This window comes from Malaclemys terrapin, chromosome 4, assembly GCF_027887155.1.
Source record: "Malaclemys terrapin pileata isolate rMalTer1 chromosome 4, rMalTer1.hap1, whole genome shotgun sequence".
NCBI lineage: Eukaryota > Metazoa > Chordata > Testudines > Emydidae > Malaclemys > Malaclemys terrapin.
Genome location: NC_071508.1, coordinates 27,817,157 through 27,832,071, shown reverse-complemented (window position 1 = coordinate 27,832,071; position 14,915 = coordinate 27,817,157). Strand labels below are relative to the sequence as shown.

At 56.8% G+C, this 14,915-nt stretch overlaps 2 protein-coding genes and 1 long non-coding RNA gene across 4 annotated transcripts in view; 1 reads left to right on the top strand and 2 right to left on the bottom strand.

Annotated features, from left to right (window-relative positions):
* Positions 1 to 1,423: 1,423 nt before the first annotated feature.
* PHLDA3 (pleckstrin homology like domain family A member 3) lies at positions 1,424 to 5,262 on the bottom strand. The gene is made up of 2 exons (XM_054024677.1): positions 4,700 to 5,262; positions 1,424 to 2,881 (listed from the first exon to the last, which is right to left on the bottom strand). Exons 1-2 carry the CDS (start codon positions 5,049 to 5,051, stop codon positions 2,757 to 2,759), a joined length of 477 nt encoding a protein of 158 aa, XP_053880652.1. The 5' UTR covers positions 5,052 to 5,262; the 3' UTR covers positions 1,424 to 2,756.
* Positions 2,888 to 13,183, top strand: LOC128835308 (uncharacterized). The gene is made up of 2 exons (XR_008444629.1): positions 2,888 to 3,843; positions 11,373 to 13,183. It is a non-coding gene; the product is annotated as an uncharacterized LOC128835308 (long non-coding RNA).
* CSRP1 (cysteine and glycine rich protein 1) overlaps positions 12,101 to 14,915 on the bottom strand; it is a 30,313-nt gene continuing 27,498 nt past the window's right edge. For both annotated transcript variants that reach the window (XM_054024675.1, XM_054024676.1), the window contains exon 6: positions 12,101 to 13,740. In XM_054024675.1, coding sequence (XP_053880650.1) covers positions 13,664 to 13,740 — 77 coding nt within the window. In that variant the 3' untranslated portion in view covers positions 12,101 to 13,663. The remainder of the gene's footprint in view (positions 13,741 to 14,915) is intronic.

Genomic DNA, 14,915 nt, shown 5'->3' with positions numbered 1-14,915 from the left:
GAGCCACCAAACCACACCCCGAGCTGCCACGGCCACTCTCCCCCAGCAAGGCCTGAGACCTCATTGTTACTTAGAAGGATAAGGAAGGTTGAGGGAGTGCCATGCCATATAGGGCAAGAACCATCTGTCACTAGGGAACTGGCCTCTCATTGCTGGGCCCTCAGTGAAAGGTCCCAGGGTGGATGGGGTGGAGGATGCTACATGGAAGGGATGGTTCATCAGCCCCTGCAAAAGGAAATGCACAAGCACCCTTGCACAGTGGGTGGCCTCCCCCTGCCTACAGGGCCAGGATGAGGCCTGGGCATCCCTGTAATGCCACCTAATCCCAACTGTGTTGCCTGGTGCAGGGGAAATCCTAGCCCCAGGGGGCAATGGGCTGACGGTGGGCACAGCCCCCCAGCCCAGCACTAGCCCTTCCTGTTGGCGCTGCTGCTGTGTTTTCTAAGCTGTTTGCCACCTCTCAGGGCTTTGAGACCCTCCATTGATTTTAATCTCAGGCTCCCAGGCTTCATCTGAGAATCCCTCCTTCTCCCTGGCAGTCCAGGAGCACAGGCCACTGTGCACTGACAGGACAGCGCAGGCTGTGGAAGCTAAAGAGACCCGCTGGGTCTGTCTGTGACCTGCAGCCCCCTTTGCATTCACCACAGCCCAGGCCTGTCTCTGCTGTAGCACAAGGGACACTCCATGGGTCTCCTTGCTGTGGTGTACTGGAAACTGGTTACAAAGGACAAGCCATCACTTTAAGCTTGAGGGATTTCCTGGTCCTGCTTGCAGGCTAGGGGCCTCAGAGAGAAGCTGCGTGATCTGCGTCAGTCGGCAGCCTGGAGCGAAGCAGCCTAGAAAATGATGCAAAGAGTCCTGTGGCACCTTATAGACTAACAGACGTATAGGAGCATGAGCTTTCGTGGGTGAATACCCACTTCTTCAGATGCAAGTGGGTATTCGCCCACGAAAGCTCATGCTCCTATACGTCTGTTAGTCTATAAGGTGCCACAGGACTCTTTGCTGCTTTTACAGATCCAGATTAACACGGCTACCCCTTTGATACTAGAAAATGATGGGATGAGTTGTGCCTCTCTGCCTTCAGGGAGCAGCCTGCTTTGTCTCTCTCTGGTTTAGCACTATGAATTCTCAGAAATAAAGGAGTGGGACGTTGCAACCTTCGAGCAAGAGTATTTGTGTTTTTATCTCACTTCTCTGTGTGCGAGCCATGAAACAGAACACGTCCAGTGCTCCCCTTCAGATTGTTACACCTCTAGTTCAAATGTTTCATTTCAATCCCCAGTGGTCATTTTTAATCATATAAAAATCCCTTTACAAGGAGCATTCAGGACATGGCTGCTTTGGGCTGTCAATCAGTTCTCTTCTTTCTTTGGAGCAAGGTGGCCACTCCCCACCCAACAAATGATCACAGCAGAGGAGCTCTCCCTGTAATGTTTATTGGTCCATGTCACAAAATTATCACTCAGCTTGGCCTTCACACAGAGGCCCAGGATGGGCACAGCAGGGTGCAATAGAGGGGCTGTGGCAGGTCGAGGTGGGGGGAAAGCCCAGGGCCAAAAAAGCAGGGGGCTGCAGGTCAGGATTGAGGGGCATGGGCAGAGCTGTATTTGGGGGAGTCCCTGGCTGGAATAGCAGGGGGCTGCAAACCAGGACTGAGGGGCATCTGCAGATCTGTGCATGGGGGAACTGCCCCAGCACACTGCCCACATCAGACCTGTCTCTCCGGTAACCTTCACCCTGCCTCCGTTCACCCCAGACCAACCCCCACAAGGTGAAGATGCAAATCAAGCAGCAGCAGCGTGCAGAATGGGCATCGTCTGATGAGCCATGACCAAAGCGTTCAGACACAAACCGCCCTTTGCTGTCAGTGGCCCAGGTGCCCGCATTGTCGATTGTCCCGACACACCAACAGCAGCGACTCCCCATCCTGGCAGGAGAGCCAGTCTGACCCAGTGGGGCAGGGCGTGCGAGCGCTTGCACTGTCTGTTTCAAGGGGAGGAATTCATTCAGGGCTGTCCTCACAACCCCTCTGTCCAGACAGGTCACTGGCTGAGACAGGCTGGCGCCTTTTCGCTGAAGCCTGTCGTCACACAGGCCCCAGCCAAACTGGGGAGTGGCACCACACAATCACTCCGCTCAGGAACCTGCCCCCACCTACACCCTGACATCCCACCAGGCTCAATCTCTGGATGCTGAAATTTAGCATCTTCAGCTTGGATCTCCAGCCACTCCAGTCCCGCAGGAACAGTCTCGGGAGAAGAGACATAGGGCAGCTGATTTCCAGTTCATCACGGCCCCAACCAGCTCAGCTACGGGGCAGCTTGTCGCCGAGGGATGCACCTGTGGATCACGAAGATGCCTTGGCTGAGCCTTGGCAGCAGAGCCATGGCAGGTCCGGCGGGTGGGATGGGCTCCCCGGCTCACTAGCATGGTCGAGTCCCTTCTGACGTCCAGCCAGCAGCAGGCTGATGAAGCGCAAAACAATCCTGCTTTGGTTCTTGCTTTTATCCCCCAGGTGCTCCCCTTCCTGCCTCTCCTGCAGGCCCTCGACTGGACCAGTGGGCCCCGGATCCCTGGGCCAAGCTATACGGAGCGCTTGGAGAATGGTGCAACCGCCTATGGCTGTTGGGAAGCAGGAATGGCCCAGCAGGGAGGGGGGCGGTTCTCAGCAGCTAGCGGCACATGCGGTCCAGGCTCATTGGGCCTTTGGCGCTGAAACGCCTGCTGTCCCTCTTAAAGCCAGGGCTCCACTTTCACTCATAGCCAGGGACTCCGTTCTCCCCGCTGGCGGGCGAGTGCCCCTCCGCCATCCCCGTCCTTCCCTTGAGCCCCTCCGGGTCTGTGGCCTGGCCGCTCGGGGCCGGGTCGTACTGGAACGCTGCCAAAGGGAATGCACCGGTTAGCGAGGGTGGCTGCCCAATTCAGGGCCAGGGGACTGGCTGGCATGGGCACCTGGGAGTTCATCTGGGCATGGAGGGGCCCAGCTCAGACCTGGGGTAAGCGAGCTAGACTCTGGGGAAGTGTATGGGGGCATTCCACCTATTTACATCTGGGGGAATCTGGCCCCAGCTTGGGTTCAGGCCAGAGGAGGGAGCTGAGAAGGGGGCACACAGGGTTGTGATATAAGCCACTGCTTGCTCTACCTGAGCCAGGACAGATGGAGAGCCCAGGCCAGGCCCAGAACACGGGGAGAGCAAAGGTGGCTTGAAGCCCCCCCTCCCTGCCCCAAACACAGGAAGGGGGTAGTGGAGAATTGGGCTCCCAGGCACCCTGCAGGATCGAGCCCTGCTTTGGGTCTGTGGGAGCAAAGAAGAGACCCGGGGGTGTTTTCCAGCTTGAGAGCTCCAAGTTCCACAGCAGCAGCGCTATGGTCACCATGGCCACCCCGAGGGCCAGGGCTTGCTGGGAGGGGACCTCTCCCATCATGGGGATGCTGTCACTAGCCTGGGGGCGGGAGCCTTGCCCCACTCACCAGGTAGAGGGATCAGCTCTCCCAGCCCCAATCCCCCATGGAAGCAGTGCCAAGTGCCTGAACAGCACTGTGGAAATCAGCCAGGGGATTGGCGCACATGCTGGAGCAGGGTTTAGGAGCCAGGTCCAGCTGCTTCCCATCCAACCCGCCTCTCCCCGACACTCCAATCCACCGTGGAGCTCAGGACTGCTCCAGCCAAGGGGATCTGCAGCTGTCCCAGCACCTGCCCAGGTTGGAGCATGCCCAGGAGGCAGGCAGCGGGACCTGGCACATCATCTCCAAAGCAGGGGGGAGGGGTTAGGGCACTGGCAACACAGTCCTGAAACAACCGGGCTTGCCCGCTGAGATCCCAGGGCAGCAGCATTACGGTAAGGAAGGCAGGCTCCTGTAGCAGGGCTCTGGCACAAGGAGAGGGGTGACTCTGCTAGTGGATCATCAGCCCATAGACAGGTTCCAGGCAAAGGCTACAGAAACCCTATGAGCTCAAGGCAGTGCCTGGCACTCGGGGGAGACACGATCTGTGCCTGGCCCTCTCCCAACCTGCCCCTGCCCCTCCCCAGTGCTGCTGAGGTGGGATCATCCTGCCAGGCCAGACAGAGGCACTGAAATTCATCCCCACCCGGGCACGGAAACAGCAGCTCAGGGGCCCTTGGGGGAGGCTAGACCCCGACTGGCACAGTGTAAATACATGCAGCACCCAGCCCAGCACCCGCAGCTCCCCCTGAAATCCAGGAAAGTTGGGGGCACCCCAGGAAATCAGGCAACAGGCCCTGCAGTGAAAACAGGGAGGGAAAAGCGGGGCCTGGAGACAGAGGACTGGGATGGCTCTGGGAAGGGCAAGCTGACTGGCACATCACCCTTGGCATGGGCGGGGTAACACCCGGCACCAGCAGGGGGTGAAGGTAAGACACAGCAGAGACCCCTCTCAGGCAAGCTGAAGGAGTGGCCCCTTTGGCTGGTAGTAGCGGTAAGTTGTTATCCTCCAGGGGTCATGCTCTAGCAGGACTGCCCAGAGGATTCAGGGGGCCTGGGGCAAAGCAATTTCGGGGGCCCTTCCATAAAAAACAAGTTGCAATTCTCGTGGGGGCCTGGGGCAAATTACCCCATTTGACCCCCTCCCCCTCTGAGCAGCCCTTTGCTCTAGGGAAGTTTCCTTCCTCGGGGACAAGCCAGTTCCAACGCAAGGAACCGCGGGCTGCGCCCCGGATTCACCCCGCTGCTCACCCGCCCTGGCGCCGTGCCGGGCCCGCACACTTTGCATGGCCAGCCGGTTCTGGAAGCGCACGAGCCCCAGGCCGATCTCCGCGCTCCAGCCAGGCTCCTCCCGCGGGCCGCGGAAGTCGATCTCGCAGCCGCTGTCGGTCACCACGGTGAAGTAGACGTGCCGCCGCTTCCACTCCACGCACTCCACCGCCCGCATGCGGGCGAAGCCCAGCTCCTTGCAGCGGGAGCCGCCGGGCTCGAAGAGCCGCAGCCCCTCCTCGGTCAGCAGGCAGCGCTTCTTCTTCCAGCGCTGCAGCAGCCCCCCGCTGCGCTTCTCCAGCACCCCCTCCTTCAGCACCTGCGGGGGGGTCATGGCCGCCGGGCCGGCCCCCGCCGGGGCATCCCCTGCAGCCCGGGGTCCCGGGGCGCCCGGCTCCGGCTGGGCACGAGAACCGCGGCCCCTTCCGCTTGCAGCGCAGGGCAGCCAGGCGCGATCCCCCGGGCTGCTCCGCCCGGGCTGTGTCGCGGCATGCCCCGGCTCGGCTCCCTTCCCCTGCGGAGCCTCGCCCCACGCCCCTCCTGCCTGGCAGGCATCCTTCCCAGCCAAACGCAGGCTGGGGGCGGCCTCGGCTTGCAGCTGAGATTCATTCACAAATTGGCGCACACACGCGGCCGGGGAGGGAGGGGATCCCTGCGGAGCAGCCCCGGTTCCACCCCAGTGCCGTTTGGACAGCCAGGGCTTTTCTGACTGCCGGGTAGCGGCAGCCCCTGGGTACAGAGGGAGGGTTAGTGGGTTGCAGGGCTGATGTGCCAGTCTGAGGCCTGAATCATTGGCAGGCGGGCAGCGTAAATCCCTTTGCTCAGCAGCAAGATGCACCCGGGAATGGAGCTGTTTGCACAGCACGGGTGCCAGGCGAGGATCAGAGTCATTCGTATGGCAGCAGCCGGGCCAGGTGGGGTCTGAGTCTGGTATGTGGCAGCCATGCGGGGGTGGGGGGTCTGCCCATACGACCATGCCTCATAGGCCTGGCGCACCCAGCCTCTGCCACGCCCCTGAAAATGAACCCCAGCAGCAGGCAGGCCCAGTGGCCCCAGATACGAGCAACCTAGGGGGGTTGTGTGCAGCTTTGCCAACCCCCACACATTGGCTTGATCAGTTGTTTCACATATGCACATCCCCACAAAGGGGCTCTCTCTTGTCTTCTGGACCTTATTATGGTCTGGTGCTTCCCTCTGGCTTTGGGGAAGGGGGGGGGGGAATTATAAAACTAGAAACACCAGGGCAGGTGCTGGGTTTGAAACCAGACCCTTCAGCATTACGCTCAGGCCTTTGCCACTTGAGCTAAAGGGGTAATGCTTTTAACTGACAGCAGTAGTAGGTTGTCATCCTCTAACAGCACAGATACTAGAGAGGGCTCATTGCAGTGGAAGGGCAAGATGACAGGCTTGGTGGGATGGTCTGTGAGGCAAGCAGCCAGCATCACAGACTTGGGGGGTACAGAAACCAGGACAAACGCCTCGCTGACAGGGACAGGATGGGAGATCAGGTCCATGCAGTATAGAGATGTCACCACCCCTTCCTGTGTTGTCAGCAGGGTCTGAATCAGGGGTCCCCAATGCGGTGCCCGCGGGTGCCATGGCACCGCCGGGGCATCCATGTGCGCCCACCTACTGGCCGCCGGAGAAGCAGCCACCGAAATGCCACCGAGAAGCAGCAACGTCATGAAGCACTACCGCCGAAATGCCACAACATTTCGGTGGCGATGCCTCTTGACATTGCTGCTTCATGGCGGCATTTCGGCAGCTGCTTGTCCGGCGGCCACAGTCCTCGGAGATTAGTCGTCTGGCGCCCGCCCCATGGAAAAGGTTGGGGACCACAGGTTTGAATCTAGGACCTTCAGCACTAAACTCACCAGCCTCTCTTGCTTGAGCTAAAGAAGCAGAGATCTGGGCAGGCAGCAGAAGAAGGCTCTTAGCCACACTAGCTGCCATAGAGGGATAAATGCCCATACTGTGCTCTTGGGTTGGCAGAAGTTAGTGGTGGAGGTGCCCACGTGCTGTTTGTGATCCAGGGTCCAGGGCCCCTGCTTGGGCTGGTGTTGGAGGAGCTTGGGGATCAGCTATGCTGCACCCAGCGTAGGCAGGTGGGAGGATGCCCCTGGCCAGGGCTGAGGAGAGCTGGGCCAGCTGCCCAGCGAATGGCTCAGACCCCCCACCCCCGGCATGGCTGCCATTCGAATGTCACCTCCAGCCACTCCCTGCATCCTAGTGATGGTGCTGCCCAGGGGAGCGGAGCGCAGGTGCTGTTGGAAAGAGCCTCCCCGAATGCAGCCTGCAGCCACTGATCACCCACATTTCTCAGCCATCGTCAGCCTCAGGGCAGCCACTGGATATGGCCAGAGCTGCAAGTCTGTGATAAGAGTGAGACACGGCTAATTACCCCTCGTTAAAAGGGCTGGGGCCGCAAATCCCAGCGGAAGCTGTACCCAAGAACTAGTTAGTGTTTCCAAGGGCCAGTTCCTCCCTTACTTACATGGGGTAAATCTGGAGTAACCAAAAGCATGAGCAGGCCTCCTCGGGTTAACTTCAGTCCCACCTACCCTGTCCTACATTACAACCCGCTTCAGGAGTTGAACCCAAGACTCAAGCACACACCTTTCCTATGTGAGCTAAAGGACCATTGGCTGCCAGCGGTAGTAGGTTATCCTCTATGTCAACCAAGAGGGACCCGACCCGCACTTTACCGTTGTGTCCCCGCCACACAGGTTTGATCTTGCAGCATAGACTGGACCAAATGAAGTCCCTGACCCAACCTATAAGCCAAGGTTATAGTAAGAACCAGGCACAGGGCGCTGCATGACTGACCAGCGTTTAACCATGGTGGAGGCTGTTGCACAGAACATTTCTACAGTGTCAGTTGGACCTTGGCAGGTACCTGGCTGTTAGATTTGGGGGCTGCAGCAAGGAGCTGGCACCATAACAGAGCTGTGTGTGGGCAGCCCAGGGCTGCAATAGCAGAGCAGGGCTGAAGCGTGTTGGCAGAACTGGGGGAAGGGGGGCAAGACCGGAGCAGCAGGGGGCTGTGGGTTGGGATTTAGGGGCATCGCCAGAGCTGCAGGGGAGGGGAGCCCATGAAGTTTAGGGTGATCATTAGTCCTCGATGTCATGAGAAGCAGCAACAAAGCAACTGCAACTTGGGAAGACCCAGGCACTCGTAAGGGTTGGATTGTGGTTTTATGGTCTATCCCCTACACCACAGGCCAGGTCCGGGTTAGCAGGGGGACAGGCCGCATCTCCTGCACTCTGTGACAATGCCAGAGCATCACACCCTGGTGCCAACTCATGACAGCATGCCCCCACATGAGCTGCAGCCAGAGCTCAGAATGGCTTCTTCCTTCCCAAATCTATCTAGCCCTGGGCCTCAAATTCCCCACTCCTGGCCTGCAATACAATCACCCCTTATGGGAACTGAACAGAGCAGGGCCCTTCTCTGCAATGACTCCACAGTGCCACCTGGTGTCAGAGACCTGTAACTGTCCCATTGTCAACAGGAAATCCAGAGAGCCTGCTCGGTGATCTGGAATTGGGATGTGGCCACCTTTGACTCTTCCAGTATTGCAGCTGCCATGCATCCGTGCCATGCTCTCAGTAACACTTCATCCGCCCTGCAGTGGATTAAGAAGCGAAACTCCTGGTCCGTGAGGTCACCCTGCCATAGCATGGTGTCACCACGTTGCGATGTCACAGCTCATCACACGGTTGGGTGATGTCATTGCACTGCGAGGTCAGCCCACGGCAGGACTCAGGACTCGGCCCTCCCACAGCCATAATGCAATGCAGCAAAGAAGAGAGAGAGAAAGAAAAAGGAGGAAAGAGGTGAAAACTAGAAGGGAAAGAGGAGGAAGGAGAGGGGTACGAAAGAAAGCAATGAAAACCCAGATATAAAACCACAGCCCTGACTGCTGGGCAAGGGAGTACTAGAGAAAGATCTTAGCCCATTGACCTATTGTGAATGTTCTCAAGAGATCAGATCAGAAAATCAGAATGGCCACACTGAGTCAGACCAAAGGTCCATCTAGCCCAGTGTCCTGCCTTCCAATAGTGGCCAATGCCAGGTGTTTCAGAGGGAATGAACAGAACAGAGCAATTATTAAGCGAGCCATCTCCTGTTGTCCAGTCCCAGCTTCTGGCAGTCAGCAGTTTAGGGACACCCAGAGCATGGGATCCTATAGACATGGTGCCACAACACAAACAGCGATGCCTCAGATGGTGGCAGTAACACCCTGCTTCACTGCTATCACCCTGCCCCATGGCAATGCCACTCTGATTTGCAGGGCAAAACAGCAAAGGAAGGAGGCTCCCCAGTTAGGTTAGCATGGCTTTGCATGCCGGGGAGCCAGGACTGCCCAGGGAACCAAGAGCACAGCCCTGAGAAAGTGCATTGTCTCTTGGAGGCACTGACTGATGAGGTCTCCCCGGGTGTGGAGATAATACAGCAAATGTCTCCATTGGCCCTAACACCTGCATAGCCACCCATCTCCTTGGGCCTCATGCACAGACCTAACAATGTACATGGGCCAAACCAACCCCAGCCAGCCTTGGCCCAGCCTGTGAAACCTGCCAGCATTTGTGCTGAATCAGGCTCATGTGCTTATCTTTCCCCCAGTGCAGAAGTATCTGAGCACCTCAGAGCCTGTAATACATTTACCTTTGTGCACTCATGAGGTGAGGGCCATTAGCTCCATTGTACAGCTGGGGAACTGAGGCAGAGCAAGGCTAAGGGACGTGCCCCAGCTCTTGCAAATCAGGGCCTTAAACCCAGGTCTCCCCACTCCCAGGCTCACACACTAACAACTGGGGCATCCTTCCTACCCAAGTGGGAAAGAAGCTTGCTTTGAACAGACACGTGCCAGACTCTTAAGTGACCTCCCCATTACAGCTGGCTGGAAAATGACACTTCCCTTTCACAAAAAACATCAGAGCTGGGGATTTGGTTTTGTTCTGTCTAGCAAGGAAACCAAGATCTTTTTAAAAAGCCAATAGACCAGTGGTTATAGCCCTCATCTGGCATGTAGGGGATCTGCTCTGCCTGATACAAACCAGTGCTCCCAGGTGATGGCCCTAGCCCTTGGGCTATTGGCTATTTTGGGTCAGTTGGCCTCTCTCTACCCATCCCCCTCGAAATTCCACCTGCACCTGAGAAACCTTCTGATCCAGATGTACTCCGTGGGAAAATTCCCAGCCACCTCCCCTCCCTATCTAATGCCTAGGTACCCTGGAGCTCCTCCTGGTATTTCAGCCTGCAGTGCCCAGGAGTCTGCCAGCAGAGGGCACAGACACTCACCCAACTCTGTTGGGTTCAGATTCTGAATTTCCCCAGCCCTTCCCTTCCCAAGGAGCAGCCGAGTGGAGCCAGTCACTTAACACCGCTGCCAGTGGGTTTAGGGACAACTTCTCATCATTGTCATGGAGCCAGGGATCAGAGCTAACGTCAGTTCGCCCCAGTTGTGCCAGGGTAACTGAAGGGCACGGTAGATTGGACATCACCCCCAGCCTTGTGCTTTACCAAGTCCTATTATCAGGGCATACCCTGCCCCTTGGTGGTGGCTGGGAACTTGGCAAAGAAACCAATACCATTTACCACAAAAAGGTCTCTGGATCCCTATGGGTCCAGCTAGGAGCCAAAAGCCCCACAGAGGTGTGGCAACTCTTCCCCCCCACCCCTGTTCTGAAAGTGCCCCTCGCTCCTGGCCTGCAGCCCCCCCTTTCAGTTCCAAGCCACACACAGCCCTTGACCTCAATCCTGACCTGCAGCCCCCTGCTATTCCAGCCCTGGGCTCCCCACACAACTGTGTTGCTGCCTCTCAACCCCGACCTGTGGCTTCCCATGGCCTCTCTTTAGCACAGAGGGTGCCTATTAGGTTGAGTATTAGCACACGTACCGCTCCGTCCATCTGTAGATCTCCGTCAGTGTCAATACCCCCATGTCGCAGCTGGGCTTTAGACAGATCTCTTGGGGGCAAATGAGACCCATTCAGCCTTGTTCTCAGCAGTGTCCTCGCTGTGCTCTGACAGCAGGGGCAGTTGTCCCCCGTAGAGCACTGACCTCGGCACCACAAACAGCTGTGGGGGCGTTTGCCCTGCTGCTGCACAACCAGGCAGGCAGAGGGAGACGTCTTGTTGTTACTGTGGTGTCCTGAGGAGAGCACACCCTGTCACTAGCCAGCAGGGCCGGCTCCAGGCACCAGGCAACCAAGCACATGCTTGGGGCGGCGCCTGGTAAGGGGCGGCCAATCTTGGGGTGGCGGGTGGCGGCACGGCATTCCGCGGGGAGGGGCGGGGGTGCTCTGGCGCGCGGCACTCGGCGGGGGGCGCTCCGGGGGGGGGGGGCTGCAGCGCTCGACGGGGGGCAGAGTGGCACGGTGCAGCATTCCGCGGGGGGGCGGGGGCAACACGGGCCACGGCGCTCAGGGGGAGGGTCTGGCAGCGCAGTGCTCAGCGTGGGGGCGGGCTCCGGCGGCGCGGCGGTTGGGGCGGCGCGGTTCGCGGCGCTCGGGGGGGGGGATTCCAGCGGCGCGGTGCGGCGCTCGGCGGGGAGGGGTTCGGGGGGGGCGGCGCTTTTTTTTGCTGCTTGGGGCAGCAAAAAAGTTAGAGCCGGCCCTGCTAGCCAGGCTCCATTCCTTCCTTCCTGCAGAGCTCTGCCGGCGCCATTAGGGAGACAAGCTGCCTCCGCTTGCTGCTGGGCTAAGAGGAGGGGCCTGACTGCACACTGGGGTGAGAGCCCTGCACCTCCCCACGGAGCGCTCTGATGCCAGAGCCATGATGGAAAGAGCTCCTGGGAAACAGGTGAAGATGGTGAATGAAGGATCCAGACCCCTGGAACCCGCTGAGGGGCAGCAGCTCCAGCCTGGGTCCCTTACACACGCTGCAGTGCTTGGGACTGAAGTTAATGAGGGATAAGCCAGGTAGTTCTGCTATTACAGCCCAGGCCTGACTCAGAGTCGCTCCTGTCCTGGGCTTAGATGTCCACAGACTGGGCATCAGTGGGGTGAAGAAATTGGGGCCCTAGGGTGAGATTAAACTCATGCCACTTGTGATCCGACTAATTAATACAGTATAACCTACTTTAGCACAGCATATGGCCTGTCTCCCCCATATGCTGCTCCTAGTAAGAGTCTAGTAGTGCTATCAGCTAGAGGAGATACAAGTAGCTAATAGTATAACACTGATAGTCCCAGGTTCAAATCCTGCTGATGACCCAAGCAGTGGGGTAATAAAGTAGCTTTGATCCAGCTCTCTAAAAGTAGCAGCCTGTTCCCTTCCTACAGAGTCAGTTTCACATGAAGCCAAAGAAGGAGCTTCCCCTCTGATGTGACTAATCCCTCCTCTTATTGCTAGGGAAAGAAGAGACTGAACAAAAGCCTCATTCTCAGAGCTTTATTGAATACATAATTTTGCTTGAACAAAATCCTCATACATGGCACATACAGTAGAAATATTGCGACATAATGTTTCTCCTGCACTGTGGAAAAGGTATGTGGAATCCTAGACATCTCTGCTTCAGGAGGAAACAGGAGAAATGAAAGCTGTGATCTTTGCCCAGGTAACACCGTGAAGGGAAGGAATGATGCCCAGTGAATTAGTGAAGTTTTAGGTATAAACCCATAGAATGCTCTGTGTGATCCCATGTTCTATTATTCCTTGCTCAGTTTTTGCATCTTTCTATTCTGCTCAAGATGGTATCTAAGCTCATCAAAGCAAAGCTGCACCTGTAGCCCCATAATGAGAACTGTACTGGGGAAAGTTTGTTCATACAGCACTGTAACTGAGGGCAAAACTGGCCCCGTTTTTTTTAAAAACATACAAAAATTTCTGGGCAGAGTTTTCAACCCAAACACTGCAGCATCAACTGTGAAACAAGCATGAAATTGACCTCAATGTTCAAACTGAGAGAAACACAAAACCGTGGCATAAACAGTGAAAAGCAAGTTGGATTGTTTCTACGCTCTCGGGTTAATAGGCTACGGTGCTGTTAGTAATGAGGGAAGAGAAATCTGGGCCAAATGTTTCCAAGTTAGCCAGTGACGCTGGGCATCGTTTTTTTAGGAACACTGTAACAGGCAGCTTGGGTCTGGAGTCTCAGATGTGCCAAGTACCCTTTTGAAATCAGTGGGAGCTGCAGTGGTTCTGAAAGAGATCAGCACCCTGTCGGCCCCCCGACCTGAGGCAATCTGAGTCAGTGGCCACTTTTGAAAGCGCACTAGTTTACTAGATTTAGAACCAGGATGTAACTTCACATTTCTGTATTGAAGTCAATAGAGCTAGAACGATGTACACCACTGGGGAGCTGGCTGGTGATTTATATTGGACTGTCCCTCCAATTAGTATTTTTAATACAATACACAATTTAAAAAATATTCTCCTCTCCCGCTATCTCTCACTCACATCAGTCACTGGATCTCTGTCTCCCTTTGTCTCCAGAGGAACAATAACCCACCCACAAGCCCCAATCATTTGCCAGCTTTGATTTTTTTACATCTAGGAACGATTGAATAAGGCTTGTTATACACCTCTGACGTCCCAATGGCTGGCTGCATTCAGAGCCCCAGAGCACCCAGGTTTCACAGGTGAGCCTATTACCTACAAAGTGACACTCCCCAGCTGCGTGGAAAGTTCTCTGCACGAGCATGTGAGGGCATCAAGGCCATTTGGCCTATGCTAGGGCTTTTCACTCCTGAGACAAAGCCCACGGCTGTCAACAGGAAGATTCCTGTTAGTTCAGTGAGCTTTGGGTCAGGAAACCAGCAGGCAAGTGGGTGGTGGTCTAGTTAGAATAAGCAGGAGTTTATTGACAGAAGCACTGGCAGGAAGTGGGGGAAGGACCGGGCTGTCTTGATCCACGATTGAAGGTCGGTCTGGACGAGCCTGGTATCGGCGAAGCACTCGGCCCTGCAGGGGAGAGGCGGAGATGCCAATCCTGACAGCTCACTCGGAGTGGATGAGCGCGCCGGCTCCCTGCCCGAAGCCAAACCCCTTGGGCCCGAAGTTCTTAGCGTAGCATCCTGTGGGAAGGGAGAAGCCGTGAGTGATGACGACACAGGGAAGGGAAGGGTGTCAGCCACTGGGAACATAGGGATGATGGGGGAGCTGGTTTTACGGTGTGGGGTCATTGTTGAAATAGGCTCGTTCCCAGAGTTCAGATCTGGCCCCATCTCTCAGGCAGGCGGAAACAGGGTGAAGAAACAAGCACATGGGGACTGGTTAACACCTTTCATCAGAGGATCTCAAAGCCCTTTATGAACAAGGGAAACTGAGGCACAAAGGGGGGGAACTGACTTGCCCAAGATCACGCAGCAATGTCAGCGGCAGAGCTGGGAGCAGAACCTAGGCGTCCTGGCTCCCAGCCTGGTTCCCTATCCACTGCAAATCTCCCCCAGCCTGGAGATAGTTGCCCTTGTTAGCTGACTGCCAGGGTGGGGGAGGGGGTTTAAAGTTTACCCTGTGTTAGTTTCTCACCTCTACTGCTCGATGTGGACAAGAGTTCCCAGCCGAACCCCAGAGATCAGGCTCACATGGAGTTCTCTCCCTTCTCCTAGATCCCACCCACACCCCAGCCCTCATCAAGTGACAATCCCCCAGAGTCACTGTCAGTGAGCCCTGGGCAGAGCTCCCGGGATAATCATCAGGGATGGCAGAGTCTCTGGTTTCGGGCAGAGTTTGGTGCAATGAAAGTTATGCGATTGTCCACCCCGGAGACCAACCGGAAGGGACACAAACCCGGGCAGCAGCAGGGCGAGTTCCCCCGTATGGAGCTGGGGCCACACACACAAGGAGACTCTGCAGCCAGTCACACATGGGCAACCTGGCTGCCGGCTGCAGCACTTTGGGAACAGCTGCAAAGGAGCCTGGCTTTCCCCCCGGGGGGGTATGGGGAGAGGAGGGGAGGATGTGGTGGCAACAGCCCCATAGGCAGGAAAGGGAAATGAAGGCAGTGATGCCCTTCCCCCCCCAGGGGGCTACTAGGGCAGGCAGGGTGGGCACTGCCCACCTCTTTCAAAAGCAGAAGCATTAGGGGTTTTACGGACTCCCACTGAAAGATACTGACATGTTAGACTCACTTGGCACTTCCAGAGGCCACCAGCCGCCCCCACAAACCTAGACCAGCATGGCTATGGCCCCAGTGGAGCAGGGTGAGGTCATCTGTAGGTGCTAGATGGGGAGAGATCCAGTGGTTCTG